The sequence below is a fragment of the Leptodactylus fuscus genome, chromosome 8, assembly GCF_031893055.1.
Source record: "Leptodactylus fuscus isolate aLepFus1 chromosome 8, aLepFus1.hap2, whole genome shotgun sequence".
NCBI classification, from domain to species: domain Eukaryota; kingdom Metazoa; phylum Chordata; class Amphibia; order Anura; family Leptodactylidae; genus Leptodactylus; species Leptodactylus fuscus.
In genome coordinates, this window is record NC_134272.1 from 63,729,585 (window position 1) to 63,744,676 (window position 15,092).

At 40.0% G+C, this 15,092-nt stretch overlaps 1 protein-coding gene across 17 annotated transcripts in view; it reads left to right on the forward strand.

The window, feature by feature from the left end:
* PCBP3 (poly(rC) binding protein 3) overlaps window positions 1-15,092 on the forward strand; it is a 42,122-nt gene that overhangs the window by 15,630 nt on the left and 11,400 nt on the right. For 10 of the 17 annotated variants that reach the window (XM_075283811.1, XM_075283818.1, XM_075283812.1 and 7 more), the window contains exons 3-8: window positions 9,813-9,915; window positions 11,083-11,106; window positions 12,284-12,316; window positions 13,495-13,611; window positions 14,133-14,264; window positions 14,485-14,613. In XM_075283811.1, the coding sequence (XP_075139912.1) occupies window positions 9,847-9,915; window positions 11,083-11,106; window positions 12,284-12,316; window positions 13,495-13,611; window positions 14,133-14,264; window positions 14,485-14,613 (504 nt within the window). In that variant the 5' untranslated portion in view covers window positions 9,813-9,846. Of the gene's footprint in view, window positions 1-9,812; window positions 9,916-11,082; window positions 11,107-12,283; window positions 12,317-13,494; window positions 13,612-14,132; window positions 14,265-14,484; window positions 14,635-15,092 lie in introns of all 17 variants that reach the window. The other 7 variants (XM_075283809.1, XM_075283808.1, XM_075283813.1 and 4 more) reach the window with 1 other exon arrangement.

Below are 15,092 nucleotides of genomic sequence, written 5' to 3' on the forward strand. Positions count from 1 at the left end.
ACTTTAACAAGATTCCCGATGCCGGCATTGGCCACACAGCCCCAAAGCATGATGGAACCTCCACCAAATTTTACAGTGGGTAGCATGTGTTTTTCTTGGAATGCTGTTTCTTTTTGGACGCCATGCATAACGCCTTTTTTTTTTATAACCAAACAACTCAATTTTTGTTTCCAAAATGAAGCTGCCTTGTCCAAATGTGCTTTTTCATACCTCAGGCAACTCTATTTGTGGCGTACGTGCAGAAACGGCTTCTTTCTCATCACTCTCCCATACAGCTTCTATTTGTGCAAAGTGCGCTGTATAGTTGACCGATGCACAGTGACACCATCTGCAGCAAGATGATGCTGCAGCTCTTTGGAGGTGGTCTGTGGATTGTCCTTGACTGTTCTCACCATTCTTCTTCTCTGCCTTTCTGATATTTTTCTTGGCCTGCCACTTCTGGGCTTAACAAGAACTGTCCCTGTGGTCTTCCATTTCCTTACTATGTTCCTCACAGTGGAAACTGACAGGTTAAATCTCTGAGACAGCTTTTTGTATCCTTCCCTGAACAACTATGTTGAACAATCTTTGTTTTCAGATCATTTGAGAGTTGTTTTGAGTAGCCCATGATGGCACTCTTCAGAGGAGATTCAAATAGGAGATCAACTTGCAATTGGCCACCTTAAATACCTTTTCTTATGATTGGATACATCTGGCTATGAAGTTCAAAGCTCACTGAGGTTACAAAACCAATTTTGTGCTTCAGTAAGTCAGTAAAAAGTAGTTAGGGGAATTCAAATCAATAAAATGATAAGGGTGCCCATACTTTTGCATCGGTCAAATTTTGGTTTAATGCATATTGCACATTTTCTGTTAGTACAATAAACCTCATTTCAATCCTGAAATATTACTGTGTCCATCAGTTATTAGATATATCAAACTGAAATGGCTGTTGCAAACACCAAAATATTTAGAACAAAAAATGATTAAGATTAATAGGGGTGCCCAAACTTTTTCATAGGACTGTATGTGTGGGCTTTTGTTTTGTAGCATGTCCATGAATCAGCAAAATCCATTCAGATAAGTGGGCCAGTGCAGAAATTATGCCAAGGTCTGCCAAGGATTTATCGTAAATGGCAAGAAAGTAAACTGGAAAGATTTATATTGACGATATGCCATCAGTTGAGTCAGTCAGTTCCATCAATGGGATCTATAGGATCTGGCTCCGCTTTGTGGCTTCCATCATAAACAATAGCAGCACGGTGGCTCAGTGGTTGGCATTACAGCCTTGCAGTGCTGAAGTCCTGGGTTTGAATCCTGCCAAGGACAACATCTGCAAGGAGTTTGTATGTTCTGCCTGTGTTTGTGTGGATTTCCACCGGGTACTCCGATTTCCTCCCACACAAAGACATACTGATAGGGAATGTAGATTGTGAGCCTTGTCTGCCAATGTCTGTAAAGCTCTGCAGAATACGATGGCGCTATATAAGTAAGCATAAATAAACAAAATCCAAGATGCAAATCTGGACAGAGCCTTAATCCTCTCTTTGTATCCATTCAAATTAAACAAAATTGGTATTTTTCAGATTTTATTCTCGTAATTCATGCTTGTCATATATTTTCAATAATTCTAACAATCTCCATATATATTGCCTGTCCAATATTGTTTTCCTATCCTATATTATTGAGCATTATTGTATTACTAAGTGTATATGACATTGCTACATTAAATATTGAAATGCATGTCACACCAGCCCTTTAGTTTTAGGCCACCAGTCCCAGACCTTCTCTTTTTCTATCCTACAATTAAAGGGTAGGTTAATGAATTCCCTTTAATGGATAAAATAGGTTCAGTGCAATTTCTTTATCACAGTTTCTTGTTAGATGGGTAAGAAAAGACTTGTGTTCCCGGCAGTACAGGAGAACGTGAAGCGTGAGTAATCCAATAACCCTGATAGATCTCACCGCTTCAGCACATGACCCACTTTTTCAGTCAATTGGAAACATTTACACAGGAGATGCAGACATGGGAATTAATGATGTCTTTGTCAGCATGTGGTGTGCTGGATGGAAGCTGTGTCCTTTGTGAGATCTCTTCTCTTATTGACTAATGTCTTTCCGATCTAGCACTATAAGCCCTGTATACTATGTAAACAGTCTGTGTCTTCTAGTTATGTGTCATTTAACCTGTTTTTCGATGTCAATAATGTACAGTATTAATCCATAAGAGTTGAATGCCCATATTTGTAGGCAAAAATTTATTATAGGGGTGATCCTCTTAAAGAAAAAAGCACTGTCATTAGGATTGTCCATGAAAAACATGGAGCCAGGTCTAAACTAAGACTAAACAGCCTGTCTACAATTCTATTTAGCCCACACTTATAGCTATAGGTGGGCTTCTCTCTTAGTCCACATGGTGACCTCTCTTTTTACAAGATAGCCTCACTATTCTTAGTCTCTAGAGTAATACCCCTCTCAAGCTTGGTCCCCAATGTAGCTCTACTCTTGGTCTTCTACATGGCTCCCTTTTATCCCTGGTCACCAGCATGGCTCCCTTCTTTTATTTCATGTAACTAGCATGGTTCCTGTCTCATTTATGCTCCCACCAAGGTCCCCTTCTTATTTCTGGTCAAAAGCACAAATCCCCATTTATAGTTGTTCCCATATATGACTTCCCCTATCATTCCTGGTCCCTAGAATGGCTCCCTTTCTCGTTCCTGGTCCCCAGCCTAATTCCATCTTCCATTTTCCCCATCACTGGTAATGTTGACACCTTTGTGACAGTATGTAGTCTCCCTTGTTTACCAGTCATGTGGGCTGTTCATTGTAGCATGACATGGACAGCTCCCACCCTTCCTCCGAGTCAACCTTTGTGGTGCTGAAAATACCCCCCTCCTGTTCTCTGGTCTAATGACACAACACAATAGTGACAGCATTTCATTCCCCATGTCCCTTGCAATGTCCCTGCTCCTGTTTCCTCCAGTCCAATGATGTGCTGCAGTGCAGAGCTGTGGTCAAATAATTCACGCTGCATTTGAGTCCAATGTTTTTTTTTTCCAATGAGGTTCCCACTTAAAAAATTGCTAAAAAAGTGATCTTTGGTCAGATAAGGGGGTCTTCTGCTTATAGAGGGCAGCTTACATGGCGTTACTAATGTGTTTTTGTTTCGATAACTATCATAAACTACAATAGTGAAAGCAATAGAAATGCATGGCCTTGTTCTCAGGAGGAGACGCTAATAATACTGTATATCACATGACCATGGACTGGTTTTTATCCACTTGGAGTAAGGAGAATGAATGACAGCAATCAGAGATCTAGAAAACCGCAAGGAATTGATACAGTAAGTATATTGGAAAATTGTAGAGCTTTTTCATTATACAAACAATAATATTTGTCTCGCAATAATGGTCTGAAAGTGGACAATCCCTTTAAGGTAATGACCACAGTACAGACCACCAAAAGTGAGATGTGTATCTAAATAGATACATTAACTCGGCTAGAATTATATTCAGTGTGAACTCAATCATGTTACAGACTTCTCATGTACTTTAAGAAGGACAAAGAGCACAGGGTACAAGGTGAAAAAACTTGATACCATATGGTGTTTACGGTTATTGACTAAGACTACAGTATAGACCCCTCCTCAGGTTGGGGTTTTCGATACCATTTTATCTCTTTAATGTGACCCAATAATACAATGGATTGCCAGGGGCTAAGGAAAGGAAGCGAGAGATGCGTGAGAATGTAACAAAAGCTATGGCAGACAAACTGAAATCAGACTAGAAATATGACAGCCAGTGAGCAAGCACAAAGGCACCAAAATAGCTCAATGCTATAGAACCGCTGTAGAACAGGTCAGCTAACAGGGGCACACACAGCAGTGGTGCGGACCCAACCAGTCAGAGACATGTATACAAAAATCCGGTGCAAACAGGTTTATTTTGAAAAAACAGAAAAATAAATAAATCTTCACTTCAGGTACAAAATAAGAAAAATAAAATACAGCCTTAACTTTAGGCTAAAACGTAAAACAAAACCCTGCTCGTCTGAGCACTAACTAAATAGTATAATCTAACTATACATGTGGCTTACTACCAACCACATAAACAAACAAAATAGCACATTATGATTTCACCAGACTCTCAGTAGTTCAGGACAGACCCAGACACCTCCTTTCGCTCCCAGGATCTGCCTTGACGTGTAAGCTCTTCAGACTTTTATGGCCCTGTAATGAGCCTATGACCCACACCTGGGGCTGAGGCCTACACAAGGCCTGCCCTGGACCACACATATGTCATAATCCTGGGGGAGATATAATGTGACTCTAGCACTCCGCCTGTCACCTTCTCACAGGGGTTACATGCTGTATGTCTGGTGGAGACATCAAATTTGATACATATTTAAGAATGAGACCTAAGCTAGGTGTGGAGTTAGCATTAGGGAGAAGTATAGGTGTTTCCTAAAGGCTGAGGCCACACGTTGAGGAAATGCAGCTTTTTTTGTTGCAGATTTTGTTGCGGTTTTATAGCCAAAAATGTCTACATAAGGAATGGGAAATATATAGGAAGCTCTTATACTTATACTTCTGCTCAATCCACTCCTGGCTTTGGCTCAAAAACACACAATAAAAACTGCGTTTCTGCAATGTACGGCTTTAGTTTTAGAGTATGTTCATAAGGAATTTTTACAGGTAGATTTTGTGATGGATTTTGTGACTTTCCTTCCCATTCAGTTCAATAGGAGTTAGTGGCAATTTTTTCCCTCAAGCTGATTTATTCAGCTAGTGGAAAAAACAAAGCAGCATGCCCTATCATCTGGTGGATACCACCTGAAGCTCCCATAGAATAGGAGGCAGGAAAAAAAACTCTGAAGAGGTTTTTAAGGCAATTTTTGGAAAAATTGCTTTAAAAATCTGGGAGGTTTACGAAACAGAATACAAGCTTTACAATCTGCTTTGAAAACCAGAAAGAGATATTTACCGCTTGAAAAAAAAACTTCCCGCAAACCGCCATAGTACTACGGCGGCTGCATGATGCGCACACAGAAACTGTATGTGCACCATGCCCTGCGGGCTGACAATGCCCTGTAACACCCGCAGTTGGAACTGGGTCCGATCGTGGGAGTCAAACATGACCGCCGGCACCTCAGGGGTTTCGGTATGTAATAGTGCCGATCGGCACCCCTGATCAGGGACCCCGGGTCTGCCCCATGCCGTCCCCTCCACGTACCTGGTTGATCCTGCCAAAATGGAAGCTGTGAGCCCCGTGCGTGCGCACGGGGCTGAGAGCTTCCTGTACATTGCAATACACATGTTGCAGCGTACATGTAGTTAAGCTGTGATCCGCAGATCACTGCTTCAATCCCCCATGGGGACAGAAAAAAAGTTATAAAAAAGTAAAAATAAAAAAGTTTAAATAAGTTTAAAATAAATTAGAAATAAATAAAGCCCCAAAAATCCCATTTTCCCATATAAATTTTTTTTAATGTAAAATAAAGAAAAATAGAAAAAAATTACATATTTGGTATCACCGTGTCCGTAATAACCTGAACAATAAAATTAAAACATTATTTAACCCGAACGGCGAACGGCGTAAAAAAAACGAAGAAAACCGCACAAAATAATGATTATTCACCACCTTTGCCTTACAAAATGTTCAATAAAAAGTAATCAAATGGTCAGATGAAAACCAAAATGGTACCAATAAAAAGCAGAGGTCATCCCGCAAAAAATAAGCCCTCAACCAGCTCTGTCTAGCGAAAAATAAAAACGTTATGCCTTTCAGAAGATGGCGATGCAAAAATTATTGAATTTTATTCTGCACAAATAGCAACGCATTAAAAAATAATATAAATGAGGTATCTCCGTAACCGTACCGACCCACAGAATAAAGGTAACATGTTACTTATGCTGTACGCTGCACGGGAAAAAAAAAAAAATGCTAAAAAGCAATGCTAGAATTGATGTTTCCTTTTACATCCCACCCAGAAAGAGTTAATAAAATGTAGTCAATAAGTTACAGGCACCCCAAAATGGTGCCATTGAAAAGCACATCTAATACCGCAAATACCAAGCCCTCATATGGCCACATTGCCAGAGAATAAAAATAAAAATCTAGCTTGTACAATGTGAAGACAAAAACCCCAAAAGTCACCAAATCATTAGGACATAAGTGGCTGCGACTAGAAGGAAATATATAAGCTGTGTGAGCGTTTTCAGGGGACACCCCAAATTTAGAGCTTATGAGAGATAATACACCAGCGCTGATCCCCCAGAATGCTCCTCTTCCCCGTCCGTGTCATAAGAGCTAGTGGGAAAATAGAATAGGATTTGGTGTACCCAATTTACTCCGCACAGCTTACATATTCACTTCGGGGTTACTAATGCTACTACATCACTTGATAAATTCTTTGAGGGGTGCGGTTTTCAAAGTGGGGTCACTTTCACTTGTGAATCTGCAAATTCTAGGGCTAAACAAAAATGTTAGTAAAATAAAATCAAATGTGTAAATTTCACCTCCATTTTGTCTTAATTCCTGTTAAGCACTTATATGGTTAAAATACTAGGTATATGTTGTTTTGGCTTATATAAGGGGTGCAGTTTTGAAAATGGGGTGATTTTTTTGGGGGGGGTTTAATACAAGGGTCTTTCAAAACCCCTTCATAACTGGATTAGTCCCTTAAAAAATGGGTTTTAGAAATTCCTTGAAAATTTTGAATATTGTTGTTTCACTTATAAACCTTCTAATGTCCGTAAAAAAAGAAAAGGGTGACTAAAGTTTGATGCCGACATAAGCAGAGATCTGGGACATGAGATTTATGATATAATTTTAGCGGTCTGACTATCTGTATGCAATGCACATCATTTCAAACTTTATAAAATGCATATTTTTCAAAATTTCCACCAAATTTCCTATTTTTTTCATAATTAAACACAAAACATATCAACCAAAATTTACCACTAACATGAAGTACAATGTGTTACGAAAAAAACAATCTCAAAATCACTTTGGTAAGTTAAAGCATTCCGAAGTTATTGCCACATAAAGTGACACATGTCAGTTTTGAAAAATCGAGCTTGGTCAGGAAGCCAAAAAGTGCCATCGGCGGGAAGGGGTTAATAACCCCACACATAAATTGCTGCAACAAATCTGCCATGTGTGAACAGAGCCTATAGCTAATTTTCTGCAACCTGGGAATTGAAGCGGTTTAGATTTGCAACAGCCAAGCTTTCTAAAGTGTCCTTGTGCTTTGCTATTCTGTACATGGATATAGGGAAGGAGAGTTGCAGCCCTAAAATGGCTTTCGCATACCTCTGGTCATTTTCATGCTGTAATAATGAGAAATGACAGGGAATAACCAGAGAAATAACAGATGATAACCACAAGTTCAACCCTCGAATGTGTGAAGGTCTGTCGCTCTCAGTGGTTGAGCTACTGTAAAAGTCAATGACATGATTTTTTGGTTTGTACCATCTACAGTATGTACGTTCCTCCCGATGTCCCAGAGGTGCGAATGTTGAAAGTTGAGACAATACATTACATAAGGAGTCCTACAATCTATTATTATACTGGTGTCGCTGCGCATTATATAGTTATTTCATGTAATTATCACTTATTAACATTTACTGCAGAAACTCATCATAGAAGCCGACAAACTGACTCACAAAATTCCCAAGAAAAACACAAACAAACAGGAAGGGAGGCAAACCACAGTGAACTTCTCCGATATAATTTAGGCCAAAGAGCAGGCCCTGGATTATTCCTTGGATCATTTCCAGGCAGAGTTATTCAGTCACTCAATATCTGAACTGTGTCTTACTTTTTTATGGTTTGAGCTGTTTATAGCTCTCGGTGAGGTTTGGTTGCTGATCTGTAGCTTTCCTGTTTTTAACATGTAGATTGTGAACCCTCATAGTGATCTCATGTTCCTTTGTGAATATCCATCTTCTACCGTAGCATTTTTAGGTCCAACATTCTTTGCGGATTAATTGTATATTATATCTTTATGGTCATTTCAGTAGACGTGTGGTAGTTCAGGAACACAAAGCATCATCATCAGTTCAGAAGAGTCATGGACAGTCCAGAAAACGTGGCTGTCTCATAGAGCTTGTTTCTTGGAGCAAACATGGTTGTCTTAATGGGCCATGCATGACAAACACAATTCTATGAAGGGTTAAATTACAGGACTCAGGCTGAGAAGTAATATTAGGGGACAGTCACATTACTGTTAATATAGTCTGTTGCTCTGATCCGTCATAGGATGAAAGAAAACAATTTTAACGGCTATAGAGTGACAGATGCAGATGGAGACCCCTCTGTCTGGGCCTGTTTCCATTTATGCTAATGTGAAAATATGATGGAAGCTTTTTGTCTGTCACATTGATCTTTTTCTAATGGAAGAAAACGTCCCTTTTTTCTTAGAAAAGTAAGCAAACATGACAGCATAACCAGGGGTGAACCTAGGCTTTGTGCTGCCTGAGGTGGACGTCAGAAAGCCGCCCCCCCTGGAGGAGGGGGAGGAGGGGGCGGAGCCTAGCGGAGGGGCGGTGCTGAGCGGAAGGGGCGGGGCGGTGCCGGCGGTGTTAGGTGGCAGAGAGCAGGCAGGGAGAGGACCTGCTAAGCGTGAGGGGCGGCCGCTGGAGCAGCGCTGCGTCCACAGGGCTGCCACAATCCACTGCTCGCTTCCCGTGCCGGGCTGTCGAGACGGTGACGCTAAGCCAGTCCAGGCTTAGGTCAGCAAAAATGCCAGTCGCTTCAGGTCGCCTCATGAGAGGTGCGGCGCTGAGCATAATGTCCCATCATGTTTTTTACATTATAGTGAATGCAGACAGAGCACCGTCACTCCTTCGCTGTTAAAGGGGTTGTATCATTAAGGACACAGGATAGGGGATGTGTGCAAAGGACCAAAAGTCCTACTAAATCCTTCTTGTAAATGGAGTGCCAATACCAGTACGCTTGTGTGACCAGTGCTCTATTCACTTCTATGGTGCAACTGGAACTGTAATCTCCCGCAGCCCCTGCAATCTCATAGTAGTGAAAGGAGTGCTAGTCATGCAATCCATTGACAAGGAGACTTTAGGGGGACTTTTGATCCCCTTTTTATTCTGATCACTGGGGTGCCCGTTGACTGGACCCACATCGATCGGACACCTGTCCCCTATTCTGTAGATAGAGGATAAGTGTCCTTAATGGCACAACCCCTTTAAAACATAGACTATAATAATGGTAGTGTGAACCCACCCTTATTGTTTCAAAGTGTCCATTTTGTCCATGTCCAACAAAACTGCAAATTTAAAGGATTGTCCATGATAAAAAAAAATAAATTTCTATTGTGTTTCAAATGTAAAATAATTGGACTCACTTATAATTTATTGCTCAAAGATGTGCAGATCTCCTGCAGTCCCCAATCCCAGCACCTCCATTTTCTATTGGTTTCGTCATAGGAGAGAGTTTCCTGTTTTGGGACATGATGCATAGAAGAGGGCTGAAAAACAAGATCATTCCAATCTCTATAAGCTAGTCACATGTCAGCCTAGGGACCTCTCTACTCGGACCAGGGATGACAGTGGGAGGTCAGCAGCCCTTTCAGCAATATTATAAATGGAGTCCAATTATTTGACATTGGGCACACAACGGAAAAAAAAATCCTACTAAACAGTCCCTTGTGCTCAATGTGATATACAAAAACTTGTATATTTAATAAGGTATTCATGTGCACATTGAAAGAGTCAAGAGTATACTATAGGAATATTCTGGGGTATTTTACATATTTTACTTTGCAAACTTTTTATCATTGTATTCATTTGTGTTTATTATGTATTTTTTCCACAGGTGACCCAAAGAATTGTAATTCGTGGCTTATAAAATGGAGTCTAAAGTCTCAGAAGGGGGTTTAAATGTCACCTTGACTATCCGTCTTTTAATGCATGGAAAAGTAAGTGCCCAGCTTGGCCGTTATGTTGTATGTTACTTTATTACCTGTTATTGCTTATTCAGTTATTTATACATTATCACCTACTTTAAGGGCAGAACCAATATATGAGATAAGAAATATGTGTAATGTTAATAAATTAACCATGTAAGGCCTAGTTCACATCTGCGTCAGTAATCCGTTTGAGGGAGTCCGCATGGGGACTGCCCCAAATGGACTACCAAACGCATTTGTAAGCAGTGTGCAATGAAAGCACATGGACCTCATAGACTCTAATGGGGCCTGTTTGCTTGCCACGATATCTCCGCACGAGTCATGCGGACAGGAAAGTAGATTGTGAAGTACTTTCCTGTCCACATGTTCCCTGCAGAGATCTCGCAGCAAGCACAAGGACCCCATTAAAGTCTATGGAGATCCGTCTGCTTTCACTGCACACTGCTTGCAAATCATTTATCAGCTTACTATTATCCTGGGTCATAAAATACCAGTTTTTTATAAGTCTGGGACCACAAGAGACGTCTACAAGATTATTATACATAATGGTGATAAGAGACACAATCTCGGTCTGACTGAGCCATCCTACAGGTTCTACATATCTTTACTGCTGCTTGTAAATTCTCCCACTTTACCAGTTTTAGTAAATTTAATGAGAAATTCTACACAATTTTTGTAAATTTGGCAGTAGTAAGGAAATTTCCCAGCCTATTGCTATCTTCTTTTGTTATTCTATGACGACATCATCAATGACCATTGTAGAATAGACTGAATGGGGTTGTACCACAAAATCACAGCATTCTTGGTGGAACTCTAACTGATCACAAGAACAGGGGCTACGAGCCATTTTTGTAACAGGTGTTACATATGTGGGTTACTACTCCATTTATCTGTGTGGGTCAGATAGCTGAGCACTTTAATCAGCTTCTCTTTGCGAGTCCCATACCAATCAATGGAGCGGCAAGGTGCGAGTTGCATCAGCCACTCTATTCAAGCCATGGATAAGGGATGCCATAACTTTCATTGAAAGTACGACCCCATGAAGGAATGTTTTGATAAGTCCATGTAATGCTGGGTATTGGTAGTCCCGATATATGGTTTAATTACACTTATTAATGCAGAATATTTTCCATTTTTACATTAAGATTAACTAATATTCATTTTTATTTCATGCAGGAAGTTGGAAGCATAATTGGGAAGGTAAGAACCACTTCAAAATATAAGGCTACCACGGATCTAAAACACATAAAAAGAGAAAGTCTTAAAAACATGGTCCATGTGATGGCCACATTTCCCACGATGACAGTAGCTCGTCTGAAATGAACTTATATCATCATAGTGATGTATGATGCTGTACGTTCCTGAGCTACTGCATGTTCAAAGCATGATGTGAATATGGGTCAGTGGACTGGTGGGAGTTGGTAGTTGCTGTGAGTTGACTTCAGATGAGTCGTGGTAGGTCCAGGATACATGGACATCACATGGACCGTATTTTTCTGAACATGGCTGTCTGAATGAGTTCTAAACAGCTAAACAAATTGTGTAAAGTCCCTGCTCATAACATCATACAGTCTCTGTCTATATTACTAATCTATCATGCATGAAGCCTAGAAATCTCTAGGTTTTGCAAAGGTATAGACTGACCATGAGAAGGATTCATTTTTTTGTGTTTGAGTTTACCCTGCAAAATTTAGTACATAAGGTTATATGATTTACAAGTCCTGGATAAGAAGTGAATCCTTGAAACGTTGGCGCACATTAAATAGTTGTATTAGGGGACATTCACACGAAGGAAGTTGGCGCTGATTCTGGCGTGATAACATGTCAGAATCAACGCTGAAAAAAAAGACTCCCATTGACTTCAATGGGTTCCGTTTTCCACGTAGAACCCATTGAAATCAATGGGAGGCTTTTTTCCCCATTGAGTTCAATGGGTTTCACGCGGAAAACGGAACCCATTGAAGTCAATGGGAGTCTTTATTTTCATGTGGATTCTGAGCGCCAACTCCCTCCGTGTGAATGCCCCCTTACAGTAATAGTGCTAAAGTGTAAACCTGGACAAGGTGTCTGAAATCCACTGTAGCTGGGTGATAACTATGGCGCATTTTTAGAATATCTAATCTACATTTATTTACCCTTTTTGTTGGCTTAACTTTAATTTAGTGAATCTTGCCACAGTTAAACTATTCCCCTTTTCCGGCAAAGTTACGCCCATTTGTAAGCAAGTCTGAAAAGTTTTAGCCCATGCTCACACAAATGAGTCACATCGCGGTGCATTTTATGCAAGGATTGACTTATAAGTATAATAGTAAATCTGATCCATTCTGTAAAAGGTTTATATGTAACACAGACTAGTCATTTGTTTTGTTTTCTTTAGAAAGGAGAAACTGTGAAAAAGATGCGGGAAGAGGTAAGTAGCGTCAGAAAGGCTTGAAGAGTATCTATAGGGGAGGTAGTGGTTGTGGTCATATCTGTGCCCTGGAGCCAGAGAAGAGCTAAATTGTTCATCTGCCCCATTTTTGCAAGGAGATCAATGCATAAAGGATATATGGTGGTTACAGCTGTTGTATATGGGACCATGCCTTTATACATACAGTATTAGCGTTATTATGGGTACTGTAATACCCAGCATGTCCAACCTGCAGGCCTTGCCTATACATGTCCTAGGTAAATGTCCCATCCTTAGTCCAGTTCCATGTTGTTAGAAATTTAGGAGAGAAATTGTTACATCAAAGCTCCCGCTGTATTATACATCCTATACACATCTATGACATCTTCTGCCAGTGTTGTCGTCCTTCAGCATAGGATTATTTATTCCTGTTTTTTTTGGTTTCCATATTTTATCTCAAGTCTTGCAGTGATGTATGAATAAAATCTAAATCTGACATGCAAATGAATGCAAAACTAAATATATCTGCATATAAGCATATATCTGTGGTCATTTACACATTGACTTCTGCCTGGAGCCAGCAAACATTTTGAGGACATCTGTTCTATTTTTACATAGAAAAGCTCCAAAGGATGAAAGCTAAGAGTATAAATCCCTTAGTGCTAAACAGTATTCTAATCTGATGGAGTCACAATTTTGGTATTTCTTCTATTTTTTGTATATAATAGGTGTGTACTTTGAGGGGTCAAAAGCTAAAATGTGAATGAATGGAGAATAATCATGTGACTGTTATTTTGACGATCCGTTGTACCGGACCATCAAATATATAGGTCACGTCCTGTTCGGGTGCAAGATGGCTGTGAAAAATGGATGTTTTTCAAGGTCACCTTGCACCTTGGTTGTCTGGACAGTCTCTTTCTGTAAACATTTGCAGACATTGACATCCAGTTTATGGTTTGAAGGTCATTGTTGTAGGAACTGCCCTCAATAGGGGTTGCTAGAGGCACAATTTGCCCTTTGCCATCAAGAACTAGACTTCATTTGCAAACCTTTTACCAAATTTCTTAGGGGAGCAGGCATGGCCTCTAAGTCTCCTTAAGCTGATATGGCGGTCTCTTAAGTGAATTCGCCTCCTGACCTTAGAAACCAATTCTTTTTAGATTCTATCATTGATACAATTAAATTTTTTTATAACCCAGAGCGGAGCAAGAATTAACATTTCAGAGGGGAATTGCCCAGAAAGGATTGTCACCATCACTGGACCAACAGATGCTATCTTTAAGGCCTTTGCTATGATTGCTTACAAGTTTGAAGAGGTAAGATTTATATTACTATTATTATTATGTCACCCCACTGAATAATATTATGGTAGACCAAATACGATTCATAGTGGACTATATTGAAGGAGTTTTATATGTCAACCTGGGGAACAAATCTGCCAAATCAGTCCTCTCTGCGCCAAGCTGACGAGATGCAAGTACATCGAAACAGCTGTCCTTGGCTGAGAAGACTGTATCTGGTATAATCCCAACATCATTGCAAACAAAGGGCTCTGAGAAGGTCGGCATGATGTTAAAGGGAGCGCCCTCTATAGGTTGCTTGATTGAGACTCTGTCTTCCTAATTACATAATGGAAGACAGACTTGCACATTCTCAGTCAGCGCCCTCTATTGGTGTGCATACTTGAGGCACTGGCATCCTAATTACATCATGGAAGTCAGATTTGCATATTCTTCCTAAGCGAATCATTGTTAGTGTTTCACACAGAGCTATATCTATGTGAAAATGATGTTCTCTGTATCTATTATGCCTTCTGAATGCGTTCTTTCTGTTTCAGGACATCATAAATTCAATGAGCAACAGTACTGCGACCAGCAAACCACCTGTCACTTTAAGACTTGTAGTCCCGGCAAGTCAATGTGGATCTTTGATTGGAAAAGGTGGCTCCAAGATCAAGGAAATTAGAGAGGTATGTTCAAAGAGAACAAGGAAATACTTGAACAAGTCTCTTCTTAGATATTTATTGTATTATATTTTCCTTTAAATGAATGTATCACTAGAAAATTACCCATTTTTTAATTGATTAAACATTTTGCAAGGGAATTAGACATCGCAAAACTAAAAGGATGAGTGCAGTAAAGTAAGGCAGCCATATGGTATGCTGTATCTTATTCTCTGTTCTTATGCAGTCTACAGGAGCTCAGGTGCAGGTGGCTGGAGACATGTTGCCCAACTCCACAGAGCGTGCAGTAACAATTTCGGGCACCCCTGACGCTATCATCCAGTGTGTGAAGCAGATATGTGTAGTGATGCTGGAGGTACAGTGTGTCGGAGTAGCGGTAATGTATACACACCTATCCACACAGCCTCATTTGGAAGATACTAAGTTTATCTATCATATATGTACATATATTATCTTGAGAGACATTGTCCCTTGTGGGAATGATAATGTAGTTATAATATAACCATAGTATAACTGCAGTGCTTTATGTCTAACACTGCTGGGTCTCATGCTTCATTACCTGCCATTGGTAGAAGATTTTATTGAAATATGTGGTTAGCAATAGTTTATGAGAGTGTTAATGTAACAATATGTATGCTGTACAGGTATTGTGTAAGGTAGTGTACATTGCACCTTATCAGGAGTTATTTACCTGCTGTTGCTTCATTTCTAGGTAGCAATACATTACTTAGTTTACCTTCAGTTGCAATTTTAACTTATTAAGTAGATAGCCGACTTTATACTGTACACCACAAGCTTTTATAAGTCAACCATAGGTGACAGTCTTGCAAGCAT